A 10,108-nucleotide genomic window follows, 5' to 3' on the forward strand; every position below is an offset into this window, starting at 1 on the left:
AGTCATAGGACCTGGGATCAGTCAGTAAATAACACTTTTTTTTTTTTTGCTTTTTGGTGAGGCAATCAGGGTGAAGTGACTTGCCCAGGGTCACACAGCTACTAAGTGTCAAGTGTCTGAGGTAGCATTTGAACTTAGGTCCTCCTGACTCCAAGGCTGGGGCTCTATTCACTGTGCCACCTAGCTGCCCCTAAATCACACATTTATTTAGTGTCTACCACTAAATATCCCAGGCAATGTGCTAGGTCCTGGGTTTGCAGAGTCAGAATGAAACACTTCCTGCGTTCAAGGAAGCTTACGCTCCATACACTTAAATAAAATGCACAAAATAGATAGCAGGCCATTTTTATTTTTAGAAAGAAGTGGAACTCATGACTGGGGGATCAGGAAAGACTTCAAGAAGATGGCCCTTAAACTACGCTCTGAAGGATACTGGGAATTCTAAGCTGTGGAGGAAGGAAGAAATGCATTCCAGACATGGAGAACAGAGTGTTGGAGAAATTGCAAGAAGGCTAATGTGAATGGACTACAGATAATTAAATGGGTGGTTAGGTGATGCATCTGATTGAGTGCCCCACCCTAGAGTCAGGAGGACTTGAGTTCAAATCCAGCCTCACATACTTACTAGCAGTGTGACCCTGGGCAAGTCACTTAACTTATTTGCCTCAGTTTTCTCATCTGTAAAATGAGCTGTAGAAGGAAATGGCAAACCACTCCAGTATCTTTGCCAAGAAAACTCCAAATGGGGTCACAAAGAGTTGGATGCAACTAACTGACTAAACAACAATGTAAAATAAGGCTGGAAAGGTAGGTGGGTTGTGAAAGGCTTTGAATGTCAAACAGAAGGGTTTATATTTGATTCTACGGGAATGGGAAGCCATCGAAAATTACTGGACAAGAGAGTAATATGGTCAAATCTTGTCTCCGCCACCATGTTTAACTTTGGGCAAGTCAATGAACTTCTATGGAGAAAAGAAAGTTAATAAAAATTGTATGGGCCTCAGTTTCCCCACCTGTAAAATCAGAGGGCTGGACTAGATGGTCTCGGAGGTTCCTGCCAGCTCCAGATTTATGATTCGTTGATCCCTGTTACCTTGTAGTCCCTCCCAGTTCTAAATCTATAGTAATATAATTAGTTCATGGACGAGGAAGGTGTGTTCTGCAAGTGCCCAGCAGGTGTCAGCACTGGGCAGCCAGAGCCAGGCCAACTGGGAGCCCCGGAAAATGGAAACTCTCAGCCCCAGGACCATTCCCAGTTCTCCAGCTGAAGACAAAGGGATGGCTGAAAAGCGTTCCCCACCTTCTTCTATTCAGTCCCTTTTCTTGCCTCTCTCTTTCTTCCCTGCTTTCTCCATCCGTTCTACCATTTATGTCTCTAGTGCACATCTCTTTTTTGCCCACTCTTGAAAGAAACTGCTATTTTTCAGGTTGGGGTGAGGTCGAAGGGCAGAGGAGAGGCACTGCAGCATAGTGGAAAGAGTCCTCAACTTAGATTTCCGAACTTGGCATTCCACGACCCAAGTTTGGATCCTGTTTCTTCCAATTACTGCCTATGTGACCTTGGACAAATCACTTCATCTCTGTGGGCCTCAGTTTCCTCATGTGTAAAAGGCGATTGGACTAGATGACCCTTTAGGTCATCTTCAGCTCTATGATCCTACTATAAACTTTCCCTTGAGGTCACAGGTTCAAGCTCAAGGGGGTAGGGAGGAGAGAGCTCATATTCAAAAGAAAAAAGGGTCTTTTCTAGCCCTATTAGCTTGCACTGAGTAGTGCAGGGAGTGGGGGGGATTCGATTCAGGTCTGGGGGCTTACTGAGCCAACATAGCCCCATTCTGCCTTGAGCCCGAAGGATGGAGAGTTCTTGCCTCTACTTCTGCCCTATACACACACACATACACACACACACACACATACACACACACATACATACATACACATACACACATGCAGACACGCACATACACACACACATACACACATACACATCAAAGCTCTAAAGCGAGAAGGGGTCTCAGAGGTCATTTAGTCCAATTCTTCACATTACAGAAGCTGATGATGTGACTTGCCCAAGGTCATGCAGACAGTGAGCATCAGAGAAAGTTCCTACATCAGTACCAAGTCTCTAACTCTACAATTCTTCTCTTCTTGCCGCTCCGCGTCTCTATGGAGCTCAGACCCATTTGGAAGCCTTGAGTAGGCAGGAGATGGGGGTTCCTGGCCCCTTATCCCTCTTCCCCCACCCCTTCCCCCGCTCCAGTCTGTACCTTTGAAGAAGTAGAAGTCTCCATCATCCTGGGACACAACAGCTGCCTCAATGTGGGGGGGCAGACTGGCCCATTTCTCCTGCAGCAGTTGGGGTTCCGAAGCATTGCCATCAGCCCCTACCTCCCAGAAACTGTTTCCTTTAAAGATGTAGACTCGATGGTCCTTGTCTGCTCCACGCCCCCCCCAGAAAAAAAGATGGAGGAAAGGTTACTTAGGCCCTTCTCTCCTTTGCCCTCCCCACCCCGAGTCCTTAAAGGTGCTGTGGTGGGGACCCATTACTGCTTCCATTGCTACCTTACAGAGAGGCCAAGGGGAGACAAAGTCCCACGGGGTGGCCACATAACATGAGCAACATTGGCTTGTGCTTCTGAATCATTCAAGCAAGTAGGGCCAAATTACCAAACCCAGATTACCTTCCCGAGACCCAAGTCCTGAGAGCCTCTAGGCATTTGGTAGGAGGGTTGGGTAGGACAAACTTGAGGCTTGGGTGTTGAGGGTCAGAGTAAAAAAATGGTGTGGGAAGGATGAAGGGGTCATAGAATTAGAACTGGAAGGGACCTCAAAGCTCAGCTGGTCCAATCCTCCCTTTTACAGATGAGGAAACCGAGGCTCAGAGAGGTTAAGACACTTGTCTGAGGTCACACGAACAGAGCTGGAATTTGAACTCAGGTCTCCTGATTATTAAATCTAGTGCCCTTTCTCCTATACTAGGATGGAAGTGGGCAAGGATCCTTGGGATGCCTGAGGATATGAGGGCAGAGCAGAGTGTCGTCTTACCTGCTGTGATGGTGTCAAAAAAAGTGTGGCAGTAATAGGGTCCTCGAGCTCCAGATGTCCTGTCCCAGGGCCTGTGGGGGTCCCAGTCCTCAAAATGGGTGAAGAGCTTCCCGGGGAGTTGCTCAGCCACTGAGCCCCCCAGGGGCTGTCCTACAGTGGCAGAGAGAAGAAAGGCTAATGCTGGAGCTCTGGTTAGGCCAGGCTGGATTCACTGTCTAATGTGAGCGGTGAGAGGAAGGAGGACAGGACAAGGCTGTTATTGTTTCTGGATTTGATGGGGTCTATCACAGCAGTGGTGGAGAGGATACTGGACAAAGTCAAGAAAACAGTTCGAATTCTGACTTTTCCATCTGTGTGACTCTGGACAAGTCACTTAATCTCAGCAAACCTCAATCTTCCCTGTAAAATGAGGGGGTCAGATGAGATGACCTCTCAGGCTCCTTCTAGCCTTACATCTGTGATTTAAATGGAAACGACAGTGGAAAACCCAGGAATCCTGTTTCCCTGTCCTTTGGGGAGATCCCATATGACAGGATCACAGGTTACAGATTTAGAGGTGGGACGGACCTTAGAGATCCCACCCCCTTACTTTACAGAGGAAGTGAGGTGACTGACTTGTCCAAGGTAACACAGGTAGGAAGAAGCAGAACCAGGATTTGAACCCAGGTTTCCTGACTCCAAATCCAGTTCTCTGTTGAGGGTGGGATGTGCCAGGGTCAGGGAAGAGCAGGGAGGTCTTTTCAGAGATCAGAGGTAGAATCGAGGAGAGTTGGAACAGGACTCCCCCATCTCCCATGGCAGGCTGCTAGGAAGCACTAGATTGAGAAGGGTACTAGACAAGTGAGAGCACAAGAGGCAATGGGGCCACCAGAAGGAGAAGCATTAACTTGAACCCTGAAATCTGCTCAGTAGCTTTGTATTTTAGGAATAGGCCTGGACAGCTTTGGGGAAAGCAACTGACTCTCTATGCCCCACACCAGTAAGCTATGGAAGTCCTAACAACCTAAAGGGGGAGATTAGAAATTGTTGAGGATGACTGAGGGTCAGGGAGTCTATGGGGAAGAAGTTTGGGGTTGAATAGTTGGGATCTCTGGGGATCAGGAAGTTTAATATTATGGCAAGAGTAGATTTGGGGGCCTGGAGGTCATGTTGTGGGAGATGCTAAGGGTCAGGGATGAGAGGCACTGGAGGTAAAGTGTTAGAATGCTGAGTGACAGCAGGGGAAAAGGGCTTGGATCCAGGGTTTTGTTGGGGTGATGCATGAGGAGGGGGCCGGAAGCCAAGGACTTAAGGAGATGAGTGCCATGGGATGGAAAGAATTGGGGACCAGAGATGTATAGTGCTGATTATCTTAAGGTGGAAAGGACTGGGAGTCTGAGATTGGAATGTTGAGTGTCATGGGGTTGAAAAGGATGGGGAGGTGAGATTGGAATAGGGAGCCAGGGGACTGGGTGTCATGGAGCGGACACATTGGTACCCAGAAGTTGGGAACCAATGGTTGGGGTTGGAGGTAGGAGCAAGGAGGATGGGAGGGGCTTAGCTGAGGGATGCTCACCATACAGGTTTTGGATGGCCAGGACATCATCCCAGTTCAGCACAGAGTCCCGTCCCAGCCTCTTGTAATAGGGCGCCATGAGAGCCCGAGGAGCAGGGGAGTGGCCCAACCCCAGTGTGTGGCCAATCTCGTGGGCCAGCACTACGAATAGGTTCCGACCCCTTCGACTTTTGAAGGACCAACGCTCATCCTGATCGAAGTGTGCCTCCCCACGACGAGGGAGGAAGGCATGAGCCAGGGCGCCTCCTGCAGACACCCAAAGGCAGCAGATCAGTAACAAGTCCTTGTAGGAGGCGGGTAGGGGTGAGCATAGGTGTTAGATTTACTGGGCAAGAGGACAATGCCCTCATTTGACAGTTGAGGAAACTGAGTGACTTCGCCCAAGGTCACACCAGAACTTAGTGGAAGAGGGAGAAGTTAATATAGGTTTTCTGGCTCAAAATCTGACTCTTTCACATCAAAATCTTGACTTCTGAAATCATCTAATCCTCCTTCATTACAAAGTGGGAAACTGAGACCTGGACAGATGAAGCAGCTTAACCAGCTTCACGTGGGTAATATGTGGGCAGAGTCAGGACTCAGTAGCCATGTCCTCCATGCTACTCGGTGGAAGGGAGTGGGGGGTCGGAGATTTGGAGTGATGGAAGATGTGGGGTGAAAGGAAATTCAGGATTTTTTGTTACTTCCATTCTACCATACCGGGAAAGGAGAACTAACAGAACCACTGAGGAAAGCAGGAAGGGATATGTTTGTAGCAAGCAGCACTTTCTTCTCTAGGGGAATGGAGGGAAAGCAAAGATGTGGATCACAGAAAAATGATTTCTATTTTGCTTTTCCACCTCCAGATACAAAGACTTTTATTTCTGATCCTATTTTGGCTCTGGATCATAGATTTTAATGAACTGATAGTCAGGGGAGATGGCCCTAGGAGAGGAATGGGAGGTGCTAGCCTGGGATTAAAATTTTCCAGTTTATTAAGTATAATTCCCAAAGCGAGAAGTCACGTAGTGGGTTGAAAACTGACCTGGTTCATTGTGCCTCTTACATGTACTGGCTGTGACCCCGGGAAAGTCACTGAACCTCTAAGATACTTTCTGAGACTAAATTGCATTGGTTAGCGGGAGTTCCCTCCTCTGGGAATTCTGGGTAGCAATGAAGTCACAGGACCAGAGACCCATCCCCTCAATCTGTAAGGTGGGTAGAGTCCTCAGGGGAACAGATTACTGTGAACTGCTTGAGAGTGCTTAATACCTCACCCTCAATAAGACAACACTTCACAAGCTTTCAAAGCCTCCATAACCACATGGAGGTAGCTAGGAAGGATGTTATAATCCCCATTTTGTTGTTGTTCATTCATTTTAGTTGTGGCCAACTCTTCGGGACCCCATTTGGTGTTTTCATGGCAAAGATACTAGAGTGGTTTGCTATTTCTTTCTCCAGGTTTCACAGATGAGGAAACTGAGGCAAACTGGGTTAAATGAGTTATCCAGGGTCACACAGCTAGTAAGTGTCTGAGGCCAGATTTGAACTCAGGTTTTGCTGACTTCAGGCCTGGCATTCTATCCACTGCACCACCTAAGAGCTCCCAATTCCCATTTTAGAGATTAGCAAACTGCAGGGGTTTGCTGACAAGGTCCAGTGACTTGTCCAACATCATACAGATAATAACACAAACCAGTAGAAGTGTTGTGAAAAGGGCAACAAAATGAGAGTCAGGGAACCTAGGTTTGAATCCTGGCTCTGCAATTTATAATTTCTGATCTTGGCTACGTCACTTAGAGCCTTTCTAAGGGCAACGAGGTGGTTCAGGACTCAGGAAGATCTGACGCTTCGAAGTTGTGTGACCTTAGGCAAGTCACATAACCTCTCTTTGCCTCAGTTTCCTCAACTGTAAAATGGGAATGATAATAATAGCACCTGCCTCTCAGGGTTGTTGTGAGGATCAAATGAGGCAACATTTGTAAAGTGCTTAGTAAAGGGCTTGGTACATAGTAGGCACTTAAATAATGTCCTTCTCCCTCCCTCCTTTCCTTCATTCCTCCCTCCTTCTCTTCATTCCTCCCTCCTTCCCTTACTTCTTTCCTTCCTTCCTTCCATCCTTCCTTTCTTCCTTCCATTCTTCTTTCCTTCCTTCCTTCCTTCCTCTCTCCCTCCTTTCTTTCCATCTCCATGAATCCTATCACATCCATCCTCTTCTCTCCACTCCCATGGCCACCACTCAGCTTGAAGCCATCATCCCCTCTCACAGGCTTCAGTTGGATCTTTGCAGCCCTTTAAGCTCTGACTGGAGCCACCCAATGTTCAGGCTTACTATGCAATTACTCCCTTTCGTGTCCTCTAGATTCCAGCCAAAGTGGCTGATTTTTACTGTTCCCTGGCTGCCCTCCCTCGTCTTTGCGCCTCCCACTCCACCTTGCCTCCTATGCACTCCTTTCTCACCTCTACCTCTTAGAATCCCTAGCTTTGTTCAGTTCTCATTGATTAATAAGCATATATTAAGCACCCACTGTGTGCCAGGCATGTGCTAGGTGCTGGAGATTCAAAGACAAAAAATGAGAGTCTCTGCCCTCATGGAGGTTACATTCATTTCAGGGAGAAAGCAGGCACACATATAAATGTACATGAAATTCACAACTGGGGGGTGGGGGAGAGTATGCTCTAGACTTTTCCCAATCTTGACTTGAGTCACAATCCCATGGTCAAAAGTGAGGATGGGCAGATCTGATGGGAAAGACAGGAATCACACGAGGCGATGCAGGAGGTCAAGAAGCATGTATGGGGATGAAACCTGTTTACATTCTCACCCCAAAGGGACAGAGCAGAGAAAGGCCTAGTGGTTTAGTGGAAGGAGGGTTTACTTGGAATTAGGAAGACTGAGGTCTGAACCTTACCTCTAAGGCTTACTAACTGGGCAGATCAATGAATGCCCCTGAACCTCCAAAAACGGGTCTAATCCTATCCACAGTACTTGCAGGATTGAGGCTCAAATGAAATAATGCACGTCCAGCGGTTTGGAGACTTTAAGGCATAATATAAACAGCCCGTTATCATAATTTAGGGGGAGAGAGTGGAGTGGGGGGGGGGAATGAAGCCCAGACTGGCCTTCCTTCCCTTGTAGGGGAAGGGAGGTAGGACCACCATCTCCAAGTCTCTGACAGGTGATTTTGAGAAGAAAGGGATTCTGCAGCTCTCCATCTCCACAGAGGATGGAACAGTAGGGAAAAAGCTAGATGGTACCAGGAAAGACTCCAGCATGATGACAGGAAGAACGAGCCCTGAGTGTGGGGTCAGACTGAAACGACTAAACAGCAACAGCAATGTTGTGGGGCAGAGAATCTTCATCCTGGAGGGGTGGCCAGATTCCTCATTGAGAATGTGGGGAGGGGACCGCTAGGAGTCTACTCTGTTGGCTTTTTTCTAAGCTAAAAGGAAATGGCCCAACGTTTTGAGATCAGCTTTGTGGATTTCATTCACTCTTGGAAGAGGGGCAAGGGACAGTCGCACCTAATGGTAGAAGGTACAAAGTGTTGTAAGGCTCCCCAGGCTGGAGACTTATGCCCAAATGTGTGTGTATGTTTGTATGGGTGTGTGAGCATTTATATATACATCTACGTGTACATATGTGTGTGTATATGTACACATGTACATGCATTTGGACTTTTCATTGGTGCAGCCATGCCTTCCCACCCCCCTTGCTGCTCCTGGCCAGAGACCCCTCACCCACCTTTCCTCTAGGGCTAAGGGACAGGGGCAGGGGATTTCCCAGGGGAAGGAGTTTAAGAGAGAGGCTTACAGGGAGGAGGAAGGAGTCAGCACCTGGCCCATCAAAAGCGTTGCTGAGCCCATCATTGTGATCACCCTGGAAGAAGGTGAGGCGTATGTCGGCAGGAACTGACTCGGGGGCTTCCCAGAACTCCAGAGAGGACACGTTGCTCCACACCTGGAAGGCCGCCTGTACGGCCCGACGCATCGCTGACTCTGGCAGGTACTGGGGCCAGTTCACCAGGCGGTAGGAAAGATGGCGCTTGTACCATTTGCCTCCTCCTGGAGAAAGAGTCAGAGAATTGGACATTAGCCTGATTATGCATGGAATTCTCTGGCATGCACGGCCCTGTCCTAGGGTTTGGGGAGAGGAGTCTTGATAGGGTGGAAGGAACTGATGTGGGTGAGGCAAGAGACCCCAGCTCTGCCACCTACTCCTTCCCTGATCTGGGGCAACTCACGGCCTCTCTTGTAGGGACAGCTAGTGGATGGAGTGCTAGGCTCAGGGAGACCTGAGTTCAAGTCCTGCTTCAAATACTTACTAGCTGTCACTTAAACTGAGCAAGTCACTTAAACTCTGCCCACCTCAGTTTCCTCTTCTGAAAAATGGAGATAACAATAGCGTCTACCTCCCAAGGGTGCTGTGAAGATTAAATGAGATAATATTTATAAAGCACTTAGCCCAGTGCTGGGTATTCAGTAGGTGCTTAATTAATGCTTGCTTGTTCTTTCTTTTCTGGGCCACAGATTCCAAATTCCAGATTTTCAAAATCTGGTTTGGAATGCTGAATCACAAGAAAAATCAGTATTTGCCCCAGAGAACAGCAGTTGAAGTGTTCCTCTCTCCTCTTGACAGAGAAGTGAGAAGCTACAGGGCAAGAATGTTGCATACTTGGCCAAGCTGGTCACTACATTTTGATGAACTGTTTTTCTAACCGAGCTTTCAGTTTAAGGGCTAGGGAATGATTAAGATTTAAAATCAAAGAGCGGCAATAAAACCTATCATTTTTAAAAATGATGATCTAAGGGGAAGCTAGCATGGATAGAGTGGATAGAGCACTGGCCCTGAAATCAGGAGGACCTGAGTTCAAATCCGGCCTCAGACCAAACACTTGACACTTACTAGCTGTGTGACCCTGGGCAACTCACTTAACCCCAATTGCCTAAAAAATAAAAAAGTTAAAAAAAAATGATGATCTATTCTATAACACACAGGAGATGGGGCCCCTTCTCTAGTATGATGCTAGGACAGGCCCAGGTATGTAGGTTAACTCCAAGGTGTTGAGGGCTAACTACCCAACCCCATCTTCTCCCCTCTCCTATTCCTACCTGGGACTGACCAAGTGGGGCTGGGGGTGGTTTTCATTCTTTATCTATGTTTCTTTCCAGCTGAGATCCCCGCTCCAGTCCATTCTTTCAAAACGCTAGGTAGGTGGCAAGTGTGGGGGTGGGGGGAGGGTAGAGGAGTAGAAAATGCACAGCTGCAGATCCCCAGCTGTTTCCTCTGTCTCCTCTGCTGCCACCACCCCTCTCCTCCCATTTACAGGATCCCTGGCCTGTGGCTGCCCTGGGAACCACAAGAAAAGCTCATTGTCAATTTTTCAGCCCCCTCAAACACCCTACCCTCTTTGCCTCTGTGGGATTCATCTGGGAAGCCTGGGATCCCTGAGGAGAGACAGAGAGAGAGAGAGAGAGAGAGAGAGAGAGAGAGAGAGAGAGAGAGAGAGAGAGAGAGAAAGAGAGAGA

The 10,108-nt window shown here is 48.0% G+C and overlaps 1 protein-coding gene across 2 annotated transcripts in view; it reads right to left on the reverse strand.

Moving 5' to 3' along the window:
- Nucleotides 1–10,108, reverse strand: part of LOC114043384 (matrix metalloproteinase-28-like) — a 53,554-nt gene that overhangs the window by 23,893 nt on the left and 19,553 nt on the right. For both annotated transcript variants that reach the window (XM_027862489.1, XM_027862488.1), the window contains exons 4-7: nt 8,417–8,644; nt 4,601–4,846; nt 3,046–3,195; nt 2,268–2,435 (exon numbers count right to left, since the gene is read on the reverse strand). In XM_027862489.1, coding sequence (XP_027718290.1) covers nt 2,268–2,435; nt 3,046–3,195; nt 4,601–4,846; nt 8,417–8,644 — 792 coding nt within the window. The remainder of the gene's footprint in view (nt 1–2,267; nt 2,436–3,045; nt 3,196–4,600; nt 4,847–8,416; nt 8,645–10,108) is intronic.

The sequence above is a fragment of the Vombatus ursinus genome, unplaced genomic scaffold (assembly GCF_900497805.2).
Source record: "Vombatus ursinus unplaced genomic scaffold, bare-nosed wombat genome assembly UNPS02014768.1, whole genome shotgun sequence".
In the NCBI taxonomy this organism is placed as follows: Eukaryota; Metazoa; Chordata; class Mammalia; order Diprotodontia; family Vombatidae; genus Vombatus; species Vombatus ursinus.